General features: G+C 37.3%; 2 protein-coding genes across 2 annotated transcripts in view; one reads left to right on the top strand and one right to left on the bottom strand.

Annotated features, from left to right (window-relative positions):
• Positions 1–24474, top strand: part of NUB1 (negative regulator of ubiquitin like proteins 1) — a 38504-nt gene that overhangs the window by 3874 nt on the left and 10156 nt on the right. Inside the window, 10 exon segments of the mRNA XM_037835779.1 lie at positions 640–807; positions 3049–3107; positions 4075–4145; positions 11982–12073; positions 12075–12165; positions 12342–12433; positions 13714–13820; positions 22118–22304; positions 23040–23147; positions 23886–24038. Of these exon segments, the coding sequence (XP_037691707.1) occupies positions 640–807; positions 3049–3107; positions 4075–4145; positions 11982–12073; positions 12075–12165; positions 12342–12433; positions 13714–13820; positions 22118–22304; positions 23040–23147; positions 23886–24038 (1128 nt within the window).
• The window catches only part of WDR86 (WD repeat domain 86), a 64910-nt gene continuing 43475 nt past the window's right edge, over positions 3040–24474 (bottom strand). Inside the window, exon 7 of the mRNA XM_037835787.1 lies at positions 3040–3184. Within this exon, the coding sequence (XP_037691715.1) occupies positions 3143–3184 (42 nt within the window). The 3' untranslated portion in view covers positions 3040–3142. The remainder of the gene's footprint in view (positions 3185–24474) is intronic.

The raw sequence follows: 24474 nt of genomic DNA, 5'->3' as shown, positions 1-24474 counted from the left end.
TTATGAGGAGTGATGCCTCCCAGTCCTTAATGAGCTTTTAAGCCTCAAAAGCAAATATTCTTTGGTGAGGGAACATAGTGACTTCACTTTATATAACTGGTTCAGATCTCTTTCTGGGGCCCCTTAAGTCTTCTAAGTTCTCCTTACCAATTCTAAAGCTCTCCCTGGAAAATAATTTTACTAATGGTAACAATAATCCAGAATTTTCTGTTAAGAAAGTTATTTAAGTCTTACCTGACTTGTTACTTGTTCTCGCTACAATTAGAATGCTTTCTCCGTTTTTTTCCTTTTGTTTTCCTCCAGTAGAGATGAACAGTTCATTATTCCTTAGAATAACTTTTTTACATATTGTAGTTGTGCAAGTCACAGCTTACCCTTATTCACCTATAATAATGCCAATTATTTCACTTTTTCTATTGGGCCTGTTTTTCTAGCTTTTGTTTTTTATCTTTCCCTGGATCCTCTAAATTCTCTGTACCTTGTAAGATGTCAAGCTGCAAACTGGGTTTTACTGTAATAGGCATGACTGCCACTCAGCAGTTTATTGCCTTGGGGTCCTGCATGTGCTGTTCTGTCTTTTGTATTTTTTTTTCAAGTTGGTACAATATTGATTTATATTTTCTGATTTTTTCTTGATAGGACCTTGCTAAGAAGTACTCTGACAAGCTAGAATGTTGTGAAAATGAGATTGAAAAAATAATAGAAGAAATACGTTGCAAAGCAATTGAACGTGGAACAGGAAATGAAAATTATAAAACAACAGGAATTGCTACAATTGAAGTATTTTTACCTCCAAGAGTAAGAAAAGTGAGTAATTTCTCCAAATTTACATAGGTTCTAATGTTTAATTAACTTACCAATGTGATCAAATAATTGTGATATTTTTAAAACTATAATCCAAATTTCTTCTTCTTTTAAGTTACTTTGCATGTTGAACATTTATTGATTTAAACATTAATTTTAATTTTCTGACTGGTAGTTTGATTTCCGAGATCCCATTTTTGTAAGTTAAAATCCCATGCAAAAAATGATATGATTTCCTATTTATGAATGAACATTTCTGTATATAAAAACAAAAGGATGGTGAATGGATAAACAAAATGTCTTGTATCTATAAATGGAATGTTATTTGGCAGTAAAAAGGATTGAAGTTCTGATGTATGCTACAACACAGATGAACCTCAAAAACATTATGCTAAGTGAAAGAAGCCAGACACAAAAGACTACATATATTGTGATTCCTTTTATATGGAATGTCCAGAATAGGCAAATTCATAGAGACAGAAAGTAGATTCATGGTTGCCTAAGGCTAGGGGGCTGGGAAGGGTAAGGAGGGAATGGGAGGTGGGAAGAGTGGGAAGTGTGTGGGATATGATTTTTGCCAGGGGAGAGGATGATGAAAATGTTCTGAAATTGGATTATAATTATGATCGCACAACTCTGTAAATAGGCTAGAAACCATACATTTTAAACTGGTGAATTTTATGATATGTGAATTATATCTCAATTGCAAGGGTATCAGAAACTTAAGTCAGCTTGCACAACAGCTTCTGACACCAATTGCAAATACTGCAGTAACTCAATCTAGTTCAATTCTGACTCTACCCAGAATTAGGCCATTTCCACAGATTAAGGGCAATCCCCTTATAAGATCATCCTTTAGGCACCAGTTACAAGTTCAGGGGCCACCCATACTTTTGACCAAATGGCCACAGATTGGAGGGTTCTCATCACCCCCTTGGGTTTGATAATTCACTAGAATGACTCACTGAACTCACTGAAAGTGTTATACTTAGGATTATAGTTTTATTATAGTAAAAGGATATAAAAAGAAGCCAAAAGAAGAGACACAAAGGGTGAGGTCTAGGCGGTTCTCAAATGTAAGCTTCTGTGTCTTCTCACTGAGGAGTCAGAACATGTCACCCTCCCAGCACAGAGATGTATTTTCTCAATCATGGAAGCTCATCAGGGTTTCAAGTGGTCCCGAGTTTATATGGGATCTCATTATGTAGGTGTGATTGATAAAATCAATGTCCACCTGGTTGAATGCAACCAGATTGGTTGAACTCAATCTCCCAGAGGTCAGGAAGGTGGGCTGATATGATGTGGCTGAAAGCCCCACCCCTCTAGTACCTGGTTGATCTTTCTGGTGGGGCCAGCCCCTACTCTAGGGCTGCTGGCCCCACCCTGCAACCATCAGGTGTGGTCCTAGGGCCTCCATGAAGAACAAAAGACAGTACTTCAGAGTACTCAGAGGTTGCTTCCCCAGGAACTGGGGAAAAGACCAGCCAAGTTTTTCATTATAGTACATCAATAAAGCTGTTAAAAAATTCTAGGAAAAATAAAGAGCTTTATGAGAAAAATAAAAGTATACATGTATCTCTCAGAATGTCAGTTTACTAATTTAAAGGGCGATATACTTATATAGGACATCTCTTTGCTATCATGGGAACAAACGACTAGTTAGAAAGCTGATTGATGAGGGTGGAATCTGAGCAGAAGATTTGGATGGCTTCATAGGTGTTCCTAGTGGTTCTCTGTTTTCATTTTAAGCTCACCCAGTGGAGAGTGAAGACTTCCAAAAAACATGTTTATCATCACCGCCTGTCATGGCCACAGTATAAAGTGAGGAGGAAACATCTCTTGCTCATAGAGGTGGCCCCTAATGTTTTAGGTGGTGGATTAGATCCTTGTGGCGCCTAGACCACCTCCCTTGGTTGAACTTGAATAAAGATGGCCATGTGACAAACCCCTTAAGCAGCTACTTTTTCATCAGACTGAAGCCCTGCCTGGCATTGAGTGGTTTTCTTGATGCTACCACACTACTGCCCCCTTGAGGACTTTTAGGTCTCCAGTCCCATAGTCAGGTTCAGAACACGTAGGTTCAAGAGGCCGCCTCCTCTAGGCATGCATTGTTTTAGTCCTTAATCAGTGACCTAAGTATTTACATCCTCTGATATTAACCTTCTGATTTTGTAGACAGACACAGGGTAATAAAAAGTGCCCAATTCAAGTACATTTTATTTTATTTTTTAATGTTTTAAACAGGATAGGAAAAACTTGTTGGAGACCCGACTGCACATCACTGGCAGGGAACTGAGGTCCAAGTAAGTATCTGAGTGTTCTGGTGTCCATGGTGGTCTCAGCCATTTTTACATGCACTCCTTGCTCCTCTGTGACTATCCTGTGAGATAGATAGGGCTGGTATTACTATCCCCATTTAATAGAAGAAAAAAATTGAGAATTAGAGGTTGAATAACTTATTTAGGCTCACAATGGTAGTTAAGTGGTATAGAGAGAACTCAAGACTCAGAACACTCTTTTTTATTCCCTAGTATCTTTAGATCAGGTCTGAACTCAGTGTTCAAGACATAATAGGTCTTTGATACATGTTTGAATGAATGAATAAGTCATATAAAGGAGACAGCCTGGTATTTGCCAGCTCATTAGTTTTGAGTTTTATTTCTTAATAGCTTGCTGTGACCTTCAGTGAAGTGTTTTAGCCTGCACTAACTAGTGAAATCCTAATTTTGAGATCTGGTCGGTTATTTCTCATACTTGTGTATCTTTAAATGGTAAGAGTTTTGAGTACCTCCAGGGGTAGCCAGTCAGTGTTTCTTAAGCTTATTTTTTTCATTTTCTTCTTTGGTCTACATCAGGACTGTTAGGGATGGATTCAGGAAACATCATTATTCAACACTTGTGAAGAGATGATCACATAGAATAACTCCCCTGTTGTTGGCTCCTCCGAGGGACTTCAGATGGTCTGGGGAATGGATTTTCTCTTGACAGACTGATGAGGCCCTTCTGTTCAGAAGGATATAAAGTATCAGTGGTCTCCACTTCATAACGAAAAAAGTAGTAAAACAGATAGTTTAAAAAATGACATTGTCTCTTTTGCAGTTTTGAATTAACTGGTTTGCTGGCTTTATCATGAAATGATGTTTGTGGGTCATTAAGTTCAAATACTAGATGTTTTTGTGTAAAATGTTTAAAATAGTTATTAAAATCTGTTTACTGGATAATAGTTGCTACATTTGTTTTCCTACAGTTTTCAATGGTTTTATTTTACAGAATAGCTGAAACCTTTGGATTTCAAGAAAATTATATCAAAATTGTTATAAATAAGAAACAGCTTCAACTAGGTATGTTATTGGTGAAGCATGCAGAATTTTAAAATCAAACTAATATAGAAATTATAACTTTCCATCCTTTTTTCTCACTGTTCCTCTATTCAAAAATTTATAATGGTTTTATTACATGTATAACCCCAAACCAATTATTTTAGAAGTTTACTAAAATGAAAATGTAAAGTAGAAAACAACTTTCCAATAAATATTTATTGTCTCCTCTGAGCCAGAACTACCCCCAATATCTCCCTCTCTTCAATCCTCTTTACTCCCTACTCCAAACTCGTAATATCCCAGGACCCAGCTCAGCTGTCACCTCCTTTTGAGGGTAGCTTTCCTGGTGTCCTTATGAGCCCTCTTTGCCCCAGTAGCATTAATTGGATGTTTGCATTTATTGCATTGTTTTTTTTACATTTAGTCTTGTTTTACATGTCTCTTTTTCACCCTAGATGATAAACAGCTCAAAAGTATGATTATATCCTAACAGGATGAACACATTGTGAAGAAAGTTCTCAGTAAAGGCTTTAACAGTTGTTTGTGTGAATGGCTGAAATGGGAAATTGTAAAAATCCCCTTAAATCGTCACTAGATGGTTTTTGTTTTGTTTTGGTACCTTGGGAATAAAGAGTTAAGTTAATCATGCTCTTCATTTCCTAGCATACCATCATCATTTTGTTCAGTGACAGCTCCTGGTTTTTTTCTCCCTCATTCCTGATCCCTACCCACGGTCCCCTTCTTCAAATAACCAGCCACTTCGGCCTGTTTATACTTGCTTGAATATCTGTGTCTCCTTGTAAGATACATCATGTTTTGTGTGTTTTAATTTACCAAAATTGCATTGTGCTACATATCTCAATTTCATTCTTTTTTTTCCTTCAACCCTGTTTATGATCTGACCGTGTCCGCTTCTAGTTCTTGCCTCTTAACTGCTGCGTGCTTTCACCACATTTTGCATATCCCCAAGAAGAGAGGCTGCCAGTTCCCCACAGCCACAAACAGAGCCACACCAGTTGGGATCCAGCAGCATGGTCACTAGTTCATAGTTTCCATGCATCCTTCTAAATTCACCAAGGTCTGCCAGTCTGTTTTCCAGAATGGCTGTTCATGTTTATGGCCCAGAGCATGTGAGAATTCCCATTTCCCTGAAGCTGGCAAAAACTTGCTTTTATCCAGCTTTCTAAGTTTTGTCAGTTTGATGGATGTGAAGTAGTACCTTGTTGTTTTGACCACATTTTCTTGATTTTAGTGAGTTTGAGCATCTCTTCACACACTTTTCCTTGCAGTGAGTTCCCTACTCATATCCTTTTGCCTGTTTTTTCTGTAGGATTTTACACATGTGTGCACATTGGTGATTGAATGTAGGAGCTACTTTTATTTTTTCTAAATCTTGTCAGTTTTAAATGTCAGATATATTTTCACTGTCTTCTCTATGTTAATTGTGTGTGGAATCCTTCATTGTACAGAAATCCTTGATTTTGATGATATTAAATATATCAATGTTTGTATTTCAGTTCTTTCCCCAACCCCAGGGTCACAAGGAGAATCTTCAGCGTTTTCTTTTATTTGCATGATCTATAATAGGTCTTTAATCTGTCCAGAGGCTACTTTTACATATGGTCTAGGATAAGGATCCAGCTTTATTTTTCTTCTAATACCACCTACTAAATAGTCTGCCCTTTTCCCACTGATTTGTGGTACCACCTTTGTTAGGATTCTGTTTCTGCCCTTCCCATTCTTTTCTATTTATCTGTTGGTTTATTTCTTTGTCAGTATCTGTTTTTATTCTTGTGGCTTTGTTGTAGTCTTAAAATCTAGTACTGTGAGTCCTTCTCTTGCCTCTTCTTTATCAAAGTGATTTAGCCATAGGTGGATCTTTATTTTTCTATATAAATTTTATAATGGTGTTAGGTTTCTAAAAAAAAAAAATCCAGCTAGAGTTTTCATTAAGATGGCATTCACTTTATAGATTGATTTAGGGAGAATTAACATATATTAAGTCATCCCATTTGTATACAATGGCATAGCTTTCCATTTATTTGGATCCTTTTTTTTTTTTAATTAGAGCAGTTGTAGGTATCATGCAGAGCTTGGATCATCTTTAATATTCTTTAATAGAATTAAATTTTTTTTCCTGTGAAGTTCTTATACGTTCCTTGTTAGATTTTTCTTGCTACTGTGAGTGGTATTTTATTTTCCACTTGATTATTACTGATATAAAGGAATGTTATTAATTTTTTATGTTTTTCTTCTATTTAGCAGCCTTAGTGAATTCTCTTTATTAATTCTGTTGGCTGGTCTTTTGACTCTCTTGGATTATATATGTCTGTGATAACACCATCTGCAAATAATGACCGTTTTATCTCTTTCCCTTCCCATTGTTGCTCTCCTCTTTTTCTTTCATCAGTCACAACTTCCATTTTCATATAAAATAGTAGTAATAGCAGGCATCCTTGCCTTGTTCTCACGCTTTAAGGGAATGGGCTAAAGTTTATCTACTTTAAGGGAATGGGCTAAAGTTTGTCTACTGTGGTATTTGCTCTAAGTTTTTGGTATCTAGACTTTATCTAGTGAAGGACATTGACTTCTATTGTTTGTTTTCCAAGAAGGTTGTGTATGTATGTAGTTTGTTTGTTGTTGTTGTCATTTAAAATAAGAGGTGAATTTTACCAAATATTCTTTCTATATCTGTTGAGATAGTCATGTAATTTTTCTCCTTTAGTTCAGTGTTGTGGGGATTTACATTGATAGTTTTTTTATGTTAAATCATTCTTGCATTTTTAGAATAAATGCTATCTGGTCAGGTTATATCTTTTTTTAAGCATTTTGTTGGATGTAGTTAGCTTATGCTTTACATAAGATTTTCACCTCTTTATTCATAATTAAAATTGACCCATAATTTTCTCGTTCTATGCTTGTTTGGTTTTGCAGTCAAGGTTATATTAGCTTCATAAAATGAGTTAGGCAACTTTTTTGTTTTTTTATTCTTTTTTGGAAGCAATTATCAAAGTTCCTTAAAAGTTTGTTAGAACTTGTCTGTAAAAGTGTATGAGCACAGGGTCTTACTTGTTTGTTTGTTTAGCTGTGTGTGTATGTGTGAAGAAGAATTCCTTGACTACAATTTTAATTTTTGAGGGGAAGACAAATATATTTATTCCAGACCAGGTCACTGGAAGACTTTTTAAATAAATGCTGTACTGTTATCAGCAACAACAGAGGGGAAAATGTGCCTTAACAGCAGCTCTGCCCAAAGCTTTCCGAAAGGCTGCTGTAAGATTTCCCCATCAGTCTATGAAGTCTTCTTCCTTGTTGGTGCAGTTACTGAGGCTTCCTGACATCTTAGCCAAGGGCCTCTGAACTCTAAATTCATTTTGTGCAGAGAAAAGAATTTTAATTTTTATAATGTTTTTTGGCCTATTCAAATTTTCTATTTCTTCTTATGCCAATTTTGGCATTTACTATTCTTTCTAGACATGTTTTCAAATTTATGTGCTTATAGTTCATCATATTATTTTGTTTAAAAATCTGTTTGTATCTGTATTTATATTGCCTTTTTTTACTTTGTATTATTAATTTGCATCTTGTATTTAATTTTTGTTGAATTGAAAATTTGATGAATCTTTTCACAGAACCAGCTTTTGGCTTTGTTGAGACTCTCTCTTTCATTCTCCTTTGTTGATTTCTGTTTTTATTTCCATTTTATATATGGGGAAACTGAGGCCTAAAGATAAGTAATTTACTGAGGGCCACATAGTTAAAAAGGGATGGAGTTCCAGTCTTTGCTTTTAATCACTACTGTAAATTCCCTCTCACAATGCTCTGTGGCATTGTAGCTTCTCATCCGTTGCTGTGAGTTGGGTTTATTTTTTTTTCTCCAACTAAATGGTAGGAAAATTGTCATTTTTCTTTATATTGCTTAGCACAATGCTCTCCCTGTAGTAGAGTCTCAAATATTTGTGTTTAGTTTGGTCTCATGTTAAGAATAAAGAAAATTGGAAAGGGTGAATTTAGTTAGCTCTGTTTTCACTGGCTGACTTTTTTATTTTATTCTATTTTGAAATAAATTCAAACCAACAGGAACAGTTGCACAAACAATACAAAACCCATACACAGAACTCCAGCATACCCCGACCCCCCCCCGATACCCCGATCTACCAACTTAAACATCCTGTTACACCACCATTTCTTTCTTTCCCTCACTCTCTATTATCCATAGTCTGTTGCTGTGTCTTCTGAACATATGAGAGCAAGCTGCACACATCCTTGAACAAACAACATAATTCACATATACATTTCCCATGAACAAGAACATTCTTTCATGCAATCTCACTAAGCGCAGCTAAGAAGTTCAAGAAATTCAACATTGATACAAAGCTTACATTCTGTATTTCCTTTTTTTTTTTTTTTTCCTCTTATGTCCCAACTGTGTCCCTTTGAGCCTCCTCTCCTCCATCCTCAGATCCCATCCAGGATCATCCTTGGCATTTAATTGTCATTATCTATTTAGACTGTCTTTTTTTTTTTTTCCCTTCAATTGTGGAAACATATATACAGCCTAAATCTCCCCATTCCACCCCCTCCCTAGCATTCCATTAATGGGATTAATCACGTTTAGAATGTTGTAATACTGTCACCTTCCCACCATCCATTACTAGAAATTTCCCTTTACCCCAAACAGAAACCCTACACTCATTTCTTAACTCCCCATTGCCCCTTCCCCCACTTCTTGTAACCCATACTCTGCTTTTCATCTCAATGGTCATATGCTCTGATAATTTCTTTGTGTTTACCATGGGGCTTAAATTTAACCTCTTAAATCTATAACAATCTTGTTTTTCTTTGATACCAACTTAACTTCAATAGGACATGTAAACTATGTTCCTGTACTCCTCCATTCCCCCACCTTTATGTAGTTCTTGTCAAAAATTACATATTTTACATTGAGTCCAAAACCACTGATTTGTCATTAGAGTTTATGTATTTTAGATCCTGTAGGAAGTAAATAGTGGAGTTGCAAATCAAGAAATACAGTAATATTGGTATTTATATTTACCATGTGATCTTTACTGAAAATCTTTATTTCTTCATGTGGTTTCAGTCAACTGTTTAGTGTTTCTTCCTTTCAGCCTGCTCAGTTCCCTTTAGCATTTCTCATAGGACTGATCTACTGGTGATGAAGTCCCTCAGCTTTTGATTGTCCGGGAATGTTTTCATCTCCCCCTCATTTTTACCCTCCAGTTGTTTGTGAATTTTCTAACTCTCTGATGGTTATTTACTTCTATTTGTATTCCATTGTGGTCAGAGAATGTGCTTTGAATAAATTCAATTTTTTTTTTTTAATTTATTGAGGCTTGTTTTATGTCCCAGCCTATGGTCTATTCTGGAGAAAGACCCATGATCACTAGAGAAGAATGTGTGTCCTAGTGATTTGGGAAGTAATGTTCTATATTTGTTGTTAAATTTCTCTCTATCTCTCTCTCCTTTCTTTGTTTCTCTGTCAGTAGGGCTCCCTTTAGTATCTGAAGTAGGGCAGGTCTTTTATTGGCAAAATCTCTCAGCATTTGTTTATCTGTGAAAAATTTAAGCTCTCCCTCAAACTTGAAGGAGAGTTTTGCTGGATAAAGTATTCTTGGTTGGAAATTTTTCTCTCAGAATTTTAAATATGTCATGCCACTGCCTTCTTCGCCTCCATGGTGGCCGCTGAGTAGTCACTACTTAGTCTTCTGTTGTTTCCTTTGTATGTGGTAAATTGCTTTTCTCTTGCTGCTTTCAGAACTTGCTCCTTCTCTTCAGTATCTGACAGTCTGATCAGAGTGGGTTTATTTGGATTTATTCTATTAGGAGTTCGCGGGGCATTTATGCTTTGTGTATTTATATTGTGTAGAAGGTTTGGGAAGTTTTCCCCAACAATTTCTTTGAATACTCTTTCTAGACCTTTACCCTTCTCTTCCCCTTCTGTGACACTTACGAGTCTTAAATTTGGATGTTTTATTTTATCTATTGTATCCCTGAGATCCATTTCAATTTTTTTTATTTTTTCCCCATTCTTTTGTTCTTTCATTTTCTGTTCTGTGGTCCTCGAGGGCGCTGAGTCATTGTTCAACTTCCTCTAATCTTGTATTATGAGTATCCAGAGTCTTTTTAATTTGGCCAACAGTTTCTTTTATTTCCATAAGATCTTCTATTTTTTTATTTACTGTTGCAATGTCTTCTTTATGCTCTTCTAGGGTCTTTATGTCCTTTCTATCCTGTGCCATGCTCTTCTTCATGTCCTTTATATCCTGTGACATGCTCTTGTTGTTTGTCTGTAGTTCTTTGATTAATTGCGCCAAGTACTGTGTGTCTTCTGATCTTTTGATTTGGGTGTTTGGGTTTGGGTTAAGATTTTCTGTTGTTTTTGGCCTTTTGGCATTTGCTTTACTTTATAGGGTTCTTTCAGAATATAAAAAATAACTGACCTCTAATTTGTCAGATCGACAGCTTGGTGGTGTACACTTTAACTAACCAGCAGATGGCATCTGCGAGTCACCTGTTCTCCTCAAGTCAGTTCCTCCCAACTTTGTCTTTGTGGTGTGTGGGGATCTGATTCTTGTGGGGTTCAATTGGTGCACTAAGTTTGGGTGTGTTGTTGGTGCTGTCTGCCCTGAATGTGGAGCGTGTGTCTGGGTGGTTAGGGAGGCAGGGCAGCTTTAATAGTCAAACCTTCCAGGTGTTCCCGGAGATTTAAGGCTGTTGCAAAAGTCTAAGCTTTCATTTCAGTCTTGCCACAGATTGTCTCTGCCACTGACCCACAAGTCCTTGGTATTGGTGTAGGGTTCTTGGGATTTCTGAGCAGGCCCCGCTTCTCAGCCATGCTCTTCCAGGACCTCTGCTGAGGGAAGGTTGTGCCACGTCACAAGTGTGCGCTGGACCTCTAGGGAAGTCCTGGGCCGCCTGCCCTGTAGGGGCATTCCCAGCCTTCTTTAAAGATGGTTGAATGGGGCATGTTAATTTCCCCCTTTTTGCACAGCTCCACCTTCCCAGCTCCAGGACAATTAGCTGTGGGTACACTAAAGGCCACTGTCGATGGCCAATATTGTGGTGTGTGCACGGTGCTGCAGGAAGTACTCCTTGTCACACTGGGACCCTTGGCCAGGCTCTGGGCTATAGCTCTGGCCTGGGCAGGAGCATCTCCAGCTCGCCGGGGAGATGGCTGCAAGGGGCGTGGTTTCTTTCTCCTTTTGGCTTCCTTATGCCCCACCCCCCCGGCCCCTGGACAGTCAGCAGCGGGCTATCCTCTACGCCAGACACCGAGACGTTGGCCCAGCCTGCTTCTGCCATGCTTCACTGCGCGGTTCTCATCATCATAACCACAGCTTCTCCCTTTTTTTTGTTTTTTTTTTTTTTTTTTGAAAAAGAACTAGTTGGTTCCCAAATGCCAACCCATGGTTTCCCCACACTGCAGCGCGGCCGCGGGACTTTCAGCTGGCTCACTCACTCGTTTCAGAATGTATACTCCCTGTTTCACCGAATGCACAGTCCCTGTAAATTTAGCAGACCTTGTCCGGTTGGTACATAGCTGGAACTGGTGTTCTGGATCACTTTCTAGCTTTTATCTAGTATTTTTCACGGAGGTGTTTTCTTGCCCTGTCTCACCTAGCCGCTATCTTAGGTTCTCTCCTCACTGGCTGATTTTAACAGCTGCTTAACAGTAACATAGTTTACACAACCAAATTTAAACCTATGCTAACCAATTATGTGGCATAGTGGCTGCAAGTGTTAATGAAGGTTTCAGAATTCCATTTAAACATAAGGAATGGATTATTACTTAGTAAATGTAATGGCTCTTTTTATAATATGCAAATTTTTTTACAGCAAAAACCCTTGAAGAACAAGGAGTGACACACAATGTGAAAGCAATGGTACTTGAACTGAAACAGTCTGAAGAGGATGTGAAAAAAAAAAGCCTTTCAGGAAGAAGAAGAGCAAAACAAAGCTGAATTAAAAGACCAAAGAATCCAAAGGACTAAGAGAGGACTGGAAATATTGGCAGAGAGAGGTACACAGAGTTTATGCTTTTCATTTCTCTACTAGCTCAAGTATTTAAAGGTGGCAGCAAATCACATAAATGTGGGGAGTTTGCATAATTCTTACTGATTTTTCCCCAGTAGTCTGACATTTTTAATGTTATTCTGTCACCACTTTTTAACATAGAGTTCCTTTGCTTTATTGCAGCTGAGATGGTAGTGGATCCAGAAACTACACCGTACTTAGACATAACTAACCAAACAGGCAGATCAATCAGAATTCCCCCATCAGAAAGAAAAGTAAGTGCTATAAGATATTTATGACTAGTGCTTAAATTTATTGTCAGTACAGTGGTTACTTTCTAATTATTTTATCTTAAAATGTTCTAAAGGATTAAGAAACAGTTTTCTGTCTTGAGACTTATAAACAGAGAATGTAACCTTATGATGAGCAGTTGTGTACAGTGACTCTCACCCTCTGATTTTCAGTGCAGTAGTACAAAATGTCATGATCTCACTGCCCTGCACTGATTTTCAATGTGCCTGAGTGATATGACCCACTGCCTTTATTATAACCAGCCCCCTCTGGCAGTGGTTGTTTTGATTTGGTTTGGTTTGGTTTATTTTATTAGGGGCATATTCCCTGAGGGATATATCAAAATGGGGGGGTAAGGGAAACTGTGTTGTTTGGGAAAAGTCTGACAAGTGATTTTGAAATCTCTCCTATACCCCCTTTCCCTGTTTTATAATTTGTAATAGGTAGGAGGTGGTTTTACATTTGAACGTATCCAAGGGAGTCTAAGCAGAATTCTTCAACTTGGGCCCTAAGACCAGTTTCTGAGCTAGGGTCCAATAACTTCTTATATGAAGCTCTAATGACTATGGATCAGGTTAATTTTAATTTTTCTGTTCTCAGAGCACAATTTTGGGTAGACCTCCCTGTATGAATTTACTCTGTTTAAAGCTGAGATTTAGGGTTAAGTTTTAATAAGAGAACTTTGTAGCGATATGTGTGGATTGATGTTTGTTTTTTGAAAAATGTTGGTGATTATTTGCCTGTTGCTATTCTATGTTAAATGATGACTCCTAGATCTTTTTGACAAACATTTATAAGATTGAATTATATACAAATTCAAATCTAAAAAAAATTAATGAACTTAAAAACATTTTTGGATCAGCTTTAAAAAATTGTGCTGGAAATACTATAGCCGACAGTTTAAAAAAAAATTGATTAAGAATAGAAAGTGAAGTGAATGGCATCACAGCTCCTTTTTTTTTATGTTTGATTATAGGAAACTAGAAATAGGTGTAGATCTGAAGATACTAAAAAAATTGGTAAAAATGACTGGATAGGTGCTGGTTATGACCATCAACCACATTAAGTGGATTGCTTTGTTTCATTGTTTAAATGAAATAAAGCTTTAATTATATTTTTTCTTAATTTGATTTTTAGATTTAGTTGTGATCTTTATTTTTGGTCTCTACTTTATTAGATTTTTTTAGAATTAATATGCTTTTAGTATAATTTGTTTTTGTTATAATTTAAAATGATGTTTTTTTAAATCCATATTTTTTCCTAGGCCCTTATGTTAGCTATGGGATATCATGAGAAGGGCAGAGCTTTCCTGAAAAGAAAAGAATATGGAATAGCATTGCCATGTCTGTTGGACGCTGACAGATATTTCTGGTAGGAACTTTTGTACTTGGTGAATACCGGTTTTAAAGAAATGGCCCAAATTATACACAGTACCCTCCCTTCCTCTGTACACTTCAGACTTCAGATTTTCACCTAAGGCAATGGTTAATGTAAAATAGAAGGTAAGGTATACACGGATTTGTGAAGTTTTCCCCTTCCTGTTTTTAATTGATCTCTTTCCATATAAAGAAAATACTTTTATGAACATATGTACTTAGTTTTTTACAACAAGCATGTAGGATGTCATCTTTTTTTGTGATGTGTTGTCAGCCTGAACTATCTGTTACAAAGTTTCCCATTAGCTTTTATACCTAATGGTTTTGGTGTAGACAGTAATCATTCTTTCTGAAATACATTGTTTCTTTAGAGGGTGCAAAATGAGAAGAACTATTTGTCTTTATTTTGTGGGGTTAAAAGCTGCCATTCAAAACATGACTAATCTGAAATAGTAGGGTATTTTATCCTTATCTTTTTCATAATTTATACAAACTTAAGAGTTTTTCTGTGTTTGCTTGAACAATAGTGTAAATTACATAGGATTTCTTTGTCGGTTACAAATTGAAAATAACTTCCCAAAGCTTACATTATTATTGTATTCAACTTTTCTTTTACATTTTCATATAAAATAAAAGATCATTATTTTAAAAAAAATAGGACATCTACTTTTGGCTAAGAGGGAGTAATGGGGACTGGATTTACCCTTTTGCCTGAAACAACTGAGAAACTGGACAAAATATTTAAAACATTGTTTTTCAGGCAGTGCAGGACAGTGATCCTTGAGATAGGGAAAATAATTGAAGTGAACCTGTAATTGCTTCAGCTCACTGCCTGTAAAGAATTTCCAGGCCACAGTATAGAGAGGAGACTGGTAGTCTTCCCTGAGTTTAGGAGAGGAGCTAGGAATCCAGGGAGGCCCAGGTGCTGGAGAGTGCAGGGGAGAGAACCTGAGAGGAGAGACCTGCTCAGAGAGAGTACTTTCAGGATTTTCAGTGGGTCCTCTTTGGGTCTTCAGCTGAGCAGTGATCAGCACATGCAAGGGAAGAAACCTCCCAAGGCTGGGGAAAGCACTGTCTGAAAGAAGCAGAGAGAACAATCCTCACATCTTACAAAGGGCCAAGAATAGTTTGTTCCCAGTAGCTAGAGTGGAGAACTTTGTAATCATGAGGCAGAAAGGGACTGTAGTGGGGCAGAATTAGCCCTAGACTAAAGGTTCCTCTTGTTCCACCTAACAAAGCTTAAAAGCAAGTCTTGAGCCTCCTCCCTGATCAGGATGGTAGATTGAGAAGCTTTAAGGCTCCATCAATCCATTGAAGCCTTGAACAACAGCAAGAACTAGCAGAAACATCTTTCTCAAAGCTCCAGAAAACAGCTAAAGGACTGCAGTAACAGGGCAAATGCCCAATCAAGAAAAGGACTACTTAAAAGCAATAGGATCTCTTGGCACCCTGGCTTACCCCTCTCCCATCCCTCACCAGTTGGGCTTGGAGCTGGCCCACACTCCCAGTGTGGATCCCTGATCCTGGTTCCAGAGGGAGCAGAGTAATCCCTGTGCATGGGAGCATATATTTCTGACCCAGTCTGTCTGGTGGTGGCCTGAAAGATTTACTGCCCTAGAACTTGCCCTTTGTGTAGAAGGTGGCTCATCAACCTCTCTTACAGAATGCTGTGATAGAATGGTCAAGTGGATGCCTGGGGCAAGGGATTACTGGCAGAAGAGAATATTAGTAGAGAGATGGATTATTATGAAAAGGAACCAAACAAAGCTGAAGACCGCAGTAACAGAAATTAAAAATTCCTTAGAAGGGATCAGTAGCCATTGGAGCTGACAGAAGAAAGAATCAGTCTATGTGAAAATAAGACAATTGAAATCATCCAGTTTGAGGAGCTGGAAGAAGAAAGAATGAAGAAAAGTGGACAGAGCCACAGAATCTGTGGGACACCAGCAAGCATACTTAGATGTTCATTGTGGGAGTCCCAGAAGAAGAGAGAAAGGAGCAGAGAAAATATTCCAAGGAATAATGGCTGAGAATTTCCCAAGTTTAACAAAAGACATGAATATACATGTTCAGGATGCTCAACGAACTCCAAACAGGATAAACCCAAATAGACCCACACTGTGCCATGTTATAATCAAGGGAGTCTTAATAAATAAAGTGCTGATTTCTCATTGGAAGCCATGGAGGCAAGAAGGCAGTGGGAAGACATATTTAAAATGCTGAAAGCAAAAATTGCCAACCAAGAATTCTATATCCAGCAAAACTGTCTTTCAAAAATGAGGGCAGCCTACTAAGGGTACATAGACTGAGGAATAGAATGGTAAACTGTGGTGTGTGCATACAGTGGAATATTGAGCAACTATGAGAAGGAGCGAAGCTGTGAGACATGCAACAAGGTGAATGGATCCTGTACACAGCATTTTGAGTGAAGTACTATGCCAAAAATAAAGGCAAACACTATGCCTCACCAATATGGACTAACTACAATGTGTAAACTCAGAATTGAATCTTAGAACACAGTCTAAGAGGGGAGCGATTATTGTAGTGGTCCCTAGATTGTAAGCTCTTAACAGTAGTCAAATCTATTCCTGAATTGTAATGGCTATCTCCAAACTTTGAGATGCTGATCCCTTAATGTATAACCTGATTAGTCTCTGGAATAATGGGTGTGTCTGTGACACCTGAAACTCAGAGCTAGAGCTCGGCAGATATAAATGTCAGTATTAGTGCATGCAGCAACTGTTAAAAAAAAAAAAAAAAAAAGCTGAAAAAGCAGCCAGACTTCAATTAGTGATATGAATGAAGCAGATCTGGTTAACACTAGGGCAAACTAGGCTAAAAGATAAAGGTTGAAACTGACTGTTTTAAAACTTAAACTTCCATGTGAGACCAAGGGAAGAGATGTCTATTTGGTGCAGGATCTGTATTTTCTAAACAGTATAACTCGGCAGTTTGTTCAAACATCACAATTATGTGGAACTTTGAATAGGAAGTGAGATATGGTAGGTTAGTATATGTTAGAGTGAAATAGTGACACATCCCAAAGTAATTTGGGCAGAGAATAAGAATATATTTACAGGGCCTCCCTGAGGAGCTGGGGGAAAGTGCGGAAGTGTTGGACTTCCTTACCTGGACTGATGCTGATGTCACAAACCTTAGGACTGGTGGTTCAGTGTGCTGAGCCCTCTATCATGGGACTTACCCCCATGAAGCTTGTTACTGCAAAGGAGAGGCTAAATTTGCGTATAATTGTGCCTAAGAGTCTCCCCCTTAGTACCTCTTTGTTGCTTAGATGTGGCCCTCTCTCTGTCTAACTGAGCCACCTCGGCAAGTGAATTCACTGACCTCCCCCCTATGTGGGACCCGACTCCCAGGGGTATAAATCTCCCTGGCAATGCAGGATATGACTCCCGGGGATTAATCTGGATCCAGCATCGTGGGATTGAGAATATCTTCTTGACCAAAAGGGGGATGCAAAATGAAACAAAATAAAGTTGCAGTGGCTGAGAGATTTCAAATGGAGTCGAGAGGTCACTCTGGTGGACATTCTTATGCACTATATAGATAATGCCTCTTAGGTTTTAATGTATTGTAATAGCTAGAAGTAAATACCTGAAACTATCAAACTCCAATCCAGTAGTCTGGACACCTGTAGATGACTGTATAACAATGTAGATTATAAGGGGTGACTGTGTGATTGTGAAAACCTTGTTGACCACACTCCCTTTATCTAGTGTATGGATGGATGATAGAAAAATGGGGACAAAAACTAAATGAAAAATAGGGTGGGATGGGGGGGTGATTTGGGTGTTCTTTTTTATTTATTTTTATTCTTATTCTGATTCTTTCTGATGTAAGGAAAATGTTCAGAAATAGATTGTGGTGATGAATACGTTACTATATGATGGTACTGTGAACAGTTGATTGTACACCATGGATGAGTGTATGGTATGTGAATATATTTCAATAAAACTGAATTTAATTAAAAAAAAAAATGAGGGCAGCCTAAAACCCAGAGGCAATAGCCTTTTTAAGAACAACAGTGGGGGGCAGTGTGGGGGGGGGGTGCGGGGGGGGGCAGAAGAAAGGTAATAAGCTCAGGTCACAGTGGCTGAGAGATCCCAAATATAGTCGAGAGGCTATCTATCCTGGAGGATTCTCTTATGCAGCTAGACATCCCAAATGGCCACAGTATGCCATGCCCTTACCAAAAGTAGTCCCCAAATACCTAGGTCCGACCTATCTGAGATTCTATAAAATATTCACTCACTAAGTTTTATCTCCTAGAAACTTAAATCCACCAGAGTGTTCCTATGCCAGACAAGTCCTAAAACAAGAGGCAATTGCCTCTTTAAGAACAACAATCAGATGCAGCCCCCTTCCCCATACTATAAAAACACCCCCTTTCAGTATGAGCAAGTTAGGGTGCTCACTGCCTAAAAGATGGAGAAGGAGATTAGGTGAGAGGAAGGGGTAGTAACAAACAAGATAAGCTTTCACAAAAGTCTATGAATACTGAAACTTTATATAAATATATAAATATATTTTTTAGATGCTGGGGTGTTGGAATAGCTGGAAGGAGGTAAATGACATGGTGGAACTGTAACCTATAACATCCTTTGAAATTTGCTCTATAGGTATTTGTTAGAATTGTGCTTTGAAAGTCTTCACTTTTCTGTATATACCCTATATTGCATAATAAGGAAAGAACTGAAACTGTGGAACTATAACCCATAACAATTTTTGAAATTACCTATATAACTGCTTGTTGAGCTGTACATAGAAAGTTAACACCTTTCTGTATGTGTGTTATATTTTACAATAATGGAAATAGCTGAAGTTATGGAGCTCTGACCCCATGATATTCTTTGAAATGAGCTCTGTAACTGCTTGTTAAATCGTACTCTGAAAGTTATCACTGTTATGTAATATGTTAAAGTTCACAATAGAAAAGTGCATTAAAAGAAAAAAAAAGAACAACAGTCAGATGCAGCTGCCTTCTGCATAGTATCAACACTCCATTTCAATAAGAACAAGTTAGGGTGTTCACTGCTTGACACCCCTGAAGATTGAGAAAGTGATTAAATGAGAGGAACGGGTAGCAACAGACAAGATAGGATTTAATAAAGGATTACAAACACTGAAACTTTATATAAACAAATATAAATACATATATTTTTAGATGCTAGGTTTTAAGAATAGCTAGAAGGAAATAACTGAAATGGTAGAACAGTAACCTATAACATTGTTTGAAATTTGCTCTTTAGCTCTTCGTTGAATTGTGCTTTGAAAGTTAGCACCTTGCTGTATATATCCTATATTTCACAATAAAGAACTGAAACTGGAACTGTAACACACAGCATTTTTTGAAATTACCTATATAACTGTTTCTTGAGCTGTGCTTTGAAAGTTAACACCTTTCTGTATATATGTTATATTTTAAAATAATGAAAATAACTGAAATTGTGGAACTGTAACCCATAACATGCTTTGAAATTTGCTCTCTAACTACTTGTTAAATTGTACTTGGAGAGTTATTGCTGTTATATATATATGTTAAAGTTCACAATCCAAAAAATGCGTTAAAAATAAAAAATGAGGGCAGGATGAAGAGGTTGCCAGATAAACAAAAGCTGAGGAAGTTCGTCACTAGACTGGCCCTACAGGACATGCTAAAGGGAATTCTGCAGGGTGAAAGGAAAGGACACTGGGCAATTGACTGAATCTATATGAAGAAATACAGATCTATGGTAGAGATAATGGCATGGGTAAATATAACTACCAGTACTATTGTGTTTTTTATTTGTAACTCCACTTTTTACTTCCTACAGGAAATAAAAGGCAAACACATAAAATGTAATGATTAATCTATGGTTTTGAACTCATAGTATATAAATATGTAATTTATGCCAAGAATTACGTAAAGGTGGGGGGATGGAAGGGCATAGGGACATAGTTAATGTATACTATTATAGGCACCCTATAATCCAATTCCTTAAAACCAGTAATAGAATTGAAAATGACTGTTCAGCCAGCCTGTCTTGCGGGGGTGGGGGTGGGGGGCAGTGAAGATAGTTATGCTTAGCCTACCTTTCTTAAAATCAATACCCTTCTTTATTTTATGTAAAATTTTAAAACTCTAAATGCAAACTTAATAAATTTCTCTTAAATGACTGGCTTGAGCCCAAATGGGATTTAAATTTTCTACCGCTTGGTTTGGTAGAATTTATTTAAATAGAGGCTGTAAATTTATTTTTGTGGTTGTTTACAACATGAAAATTTATTGGCAGTGTTGAATATTAAAGCTACTAAAATCATAAGCCAAAAATATTAATGAAAATAGAGTCTAAGGCTCAATTTTTTACAAGGCTTTACAAAAACACTTTTTTTTTCTGAGTGACTAATCAGATTCAAATATAGACTTTCAAAATTATATGCAGTTTTCATTATTTTACATGTAAATTATATGAGCAGAGATAGTATTGTCTGTTTCCATTCATACTAGTTGATAAAACTAAATTTAAATTTTTATCTAAAATCTGGCACACTAATTCATTTTGGGTATTTACACCTGTCGATTTCTTGATCTCTTTTATAGGCCTGTATGTGCATAAGAAGTGTTATTTTTGAAACTAAAGAGTGAAATATACCTCTCTAATGTGAGACTTTACAAATAACCAGTTCTAGGTTGAAGTTCTGAAATAAGTATTCATTGATTTTATTTTCAACTGAAATGAGACATTATCTGTCCTTGCTCTTGATACTTGATAGACAGGAAAGAGCCTCCTCACACATGTAAGAAATTGAAAACTGGCAAAATGTTCATTGCTTTCCTGTTGAATGGCAGGATAGTCCTCTGTCACAGAAATCAGAACGTTTGTAGAGGCAGAGCAGTAAATCTCATCTTGAATTGTAAGATCAGACCACAGTCCGTAAAATTCTTCCTCTTCTCAAAGTCAAGTTCTCAGACTGAGCAGAAGAATCAAAGTTCCCTTCACTTGTTACACACATCTGTGTGGATGGTGTATTTATTCTAAATATATAAATATTGAAAGAAAGAGACAACAAACATAAAAGTACTGCTTAATATAATTTTCTTATACCCAATGGATTGTCTATGCATACCCTGGATTGCAGGCACTCTACTTAGGAGACCACTCCTCTAAAGGGAAAATGATAAAATCAGGTTCTTTTTGGTTTTTCTTTTCTTTTTTATTTTTCAGAGCAGATTTCAATAGTCTAGATGGGAAGCTTGAGGGCATGTAGACTACATTTTATACAAAAGCAGTCTTATTTTTAGTAGAATACCAGTAAAAAATAAACATAAAATATTTTAAGTTTGTTAATGCATGATGTGTGGTTCCAAATGTTTTCCTTTCTAATTAAGGGATGGTTCAGACTTGAGATTTAGATTTGCATTGTGAATTTTAATATAATCATAATTTGAAATCAAATTCATCTTGATGTCCATCTTTAACACTTCTTCCTGGACCAAACTGACTTCTGTTTGTTGCCTTATCTTTCTGCTCCCTTTCTCTGTACCTGGGTTTAGCCTGCTGCCCCTGCCAGAAAGTGGCATTTAGCCTACACATGGCACCTCAGAAATAAGCTAAATACTTAGAACCAGGTGGTTTCTGGATTTTTTCCCTCCTGGCTTGAATGTGATTGAACATGATAGGATTGTCAGAATCTTCGTCGGTTGAGGTATTCTTAGTGAGTAGTGATTTTGTGTATGTATGTTTTTAAAGCAGTGATTTTCAACCTTGGCTGTACATTAGAATCGCCCAGGGAGATTTTAGAAATACCGTGTTCAGGCCCCACCCCCAGAGATTTCTGTTACAAATCGATTTCTGTTATAAATCGATTTCTGTTATAAATCCTAGGTGGAGGCCCGGGATTGGTGTTTCTCAAAAACAGAATTGTTTCTCCCTCACATCCAGGTGATTCTAATTCCAAGCAGTCAGGCTTGGAAACCACTTCTTTAAGGCAAAGTTTTCTCCATGTTTACTGAGAGGTTCTGACACAGTGGCCCAAATTCCAGCTTCCTGCCAAGGCCTCTGCCAGCATAGCAAAAGGGTATTTGTATGTGTTTGTGTGCTGGGTCTTAAGCTGCTATTCCTGAGCCCTCACTTCTTTGTTTTCCCATTGGAAGGATTCATATTATAAATCTAGTTTTCTTCATAAATATTGGGATCTTTGAAAATATACAAAAACTGGAAAGGAATTCCAGTAATTCACAAAAATATTTTAAATGCTAATTTCCAATGATGTCATTTCGTTTTTCTTTCATAGTGAGTGTTGCAGAGAACTATTAGATACAGTAGATAACTATGCAGTGCTCCAGCTGGATATAGTATGGTGTTACTTCCGCTTAGAACAACTGGAATGCCTTGACGATGCAGAAAAAAAATTAAACTTGGCTCAGAAATGCTTTAAAAATTGTTATGGAGAAAATCATCAGAGACTGGTCCACATAAAAGTAAGTTATAATAATTTGTTTTGTGAATTGTTGAACCCATTTCTAGAATTTGTGTTTATTCCTCTTCAAGTATTTTAGACTACTGTCAAAAGTTGCTTTTATTTTGATAGTAGTATGCGGTGTGCTCTTTTTAAGCTATATTTTAAAGGCAATTATTAAATGTTTCACAAATTAGCTTTTTTTTTTTTTTTTGGTCTGTGCAAGCTTTAAGCCCAGCTCAACACAATTTTCTAGTCATAGAACACCACTGATAAGCTCACATTTGACCAAGAGAGCTGGTGACTTATTTATTCCTAGGAAAGTATTGGAAGATTTAAATGCTTAAAATAGACGTTTTGAACAGTAGCAGTTCACATGAGTGAATAGTGCAAGAGTTGTGATTTGAATAAGGATTTTTCTAAGGTAATAGCAACAGATCATCAGAACTCTGCTTAGAAACTGCAGGGCACCATCAGCTGTCTGTGATTTTGGTTTTTGTATACTTCCCCACTGACCAGAAGGGCCACTGTCCTGGGTGTCTGCAGACAGGAGTTCTGATGCCATTTCTTCTGTGTGGGTATGGGGAATATCACTGTACTCTGGAGATCCTCACTTTTGCCTTCAGTAATAGTGAATCTATAAAGTTTTTAGTAACACTATTTTGTCCCTGCAGATGCAAAGGTTATAATAAATGTGAGTGGCAGATACATGTAATTAGAAATGAATTTTATTCTTTTTTTTTTCCAATAATTTTAGGGAAATTGTGGGAAAGAGAAGGTATTGTTTTTAAGACTTTACTTGCTTCAAGGTATCCGCAACTATCACAGTGGAAATGGTGAAGAGGCTTGTGAGTATCTCAACAAGGTAAGAAAAGGAACACTCCAAAGTTATTACATTTTCATCTGCCCCCCCGCCCCTGATTTTCAGAACTTACATATTTTATAAACTTACAGTTTGTGACTCATGAGAAACATGGATCTCTCTCTCTCCCTCACATATGCCATAAACATATTTGTTTTGGGTAGAGGCAAGATGCTGTAATAAAGAAACTTCAAAACCCAATGAATTTAATTGGATAGAAGTTTCTCAGCTAGCAGTTTAGAGCTGAGCAGGTCAGGGCAGGTGGAGCAGCTCTGCCTGCCTCAGTATATGGTATCCAAGGTTGCTCCTGTCAGTGCCACTTCTAGCCAGTAGAGAGGAGATGAGAGTGTCCAGGGCAAGCCTTTTTAAAGAGCTGACCCAAAAATTGTGCCCATTACTTTTCACATTCCTTTGGCCAAGACTTTTGTCCACCTGGCTAAGCCTACCTGCAGAGGAGGTTAAGAAATGTACTCTAGCTGTGCCATGTGCACAACTCAAATTCAAGGGATAATGGATACCCCTCCTGTTTTCTCATATTATCTATAAGTTTATGTAAGCAGAGATAGTGTTGTCTGTTTCCATTCATACTTGTAGGCAATAGTCAGGTTTAGAGTTTTTATCTAAAATTTGACACACTGCTTCACTTTGGGTACAGTCTTAGTTTTTCTGGCTTTAGATTTGTGTTAAGCTTATTTAACTTCCCTTTAGTTATATGATTCTTAATGTTTTTCCTGTTTTTAGGCACGGCAGCTCTTTAAAGAACTATATATTGATCCATCAAAAGTTCACAATTTGTTGCAGTTGGGCTTTACTGCCCAGGAAGCCCGGCTTGGCCTAAGAGCATGTGATGGGAACGTGGATCACGCGGCCACTCATATTACCAACCGCAGAGAGGTACCTTAGCGTGATCTTGGCCTCTTAATGGAGGCCTGTGCCTTATTCTTTGAGTGGGTTGTGAAACTTGAGTTAGAAGCAGGATTTTATTTTCCAAGATGTTTTGGCTCTCTTGGATATGAAAGAACAAAAAAAGATAATTGCATAGTAGGTATTAATAACAAGAAATAACCTCTGTCACTTCAGATTGGGAAGTAAGGAGAAACTTGTCTTTTTTAATTCCATCAATTTCCTTCTGTGGTGGCAGGTAGCTCATAAATATAGTTGTGTGAGCCATCTTCACTCTCTTTTTTGTTTTTTTAACCATAGTGTAAAGGGGACTCTGTTTTTCCATAGGTCCAAATTATAATTTGGGATACCATTCTTGCCTAGAAACATGAGTCAAATCATAGGCACAATTCTACTATGAAAGCATAGGTATGAAAATATGATCATT

Source organism: Choloepus didactylus, chromosome 5 (genome assembly GCF_015220235.1).
Source record: "Choloepus didactylus isolate mChoDid1 chromosome 5, mChoDid1.pri, whole genome shotgun sequence".
NCBI lineage: Eukaryota > Metazoa > Chordata > Mammalia > Pilosa > Megalonychidae > Choloepus > Choloepus didactylus.
This window is presented reverse-complemented; position numbering and strand designations above follow the sequence as displayed.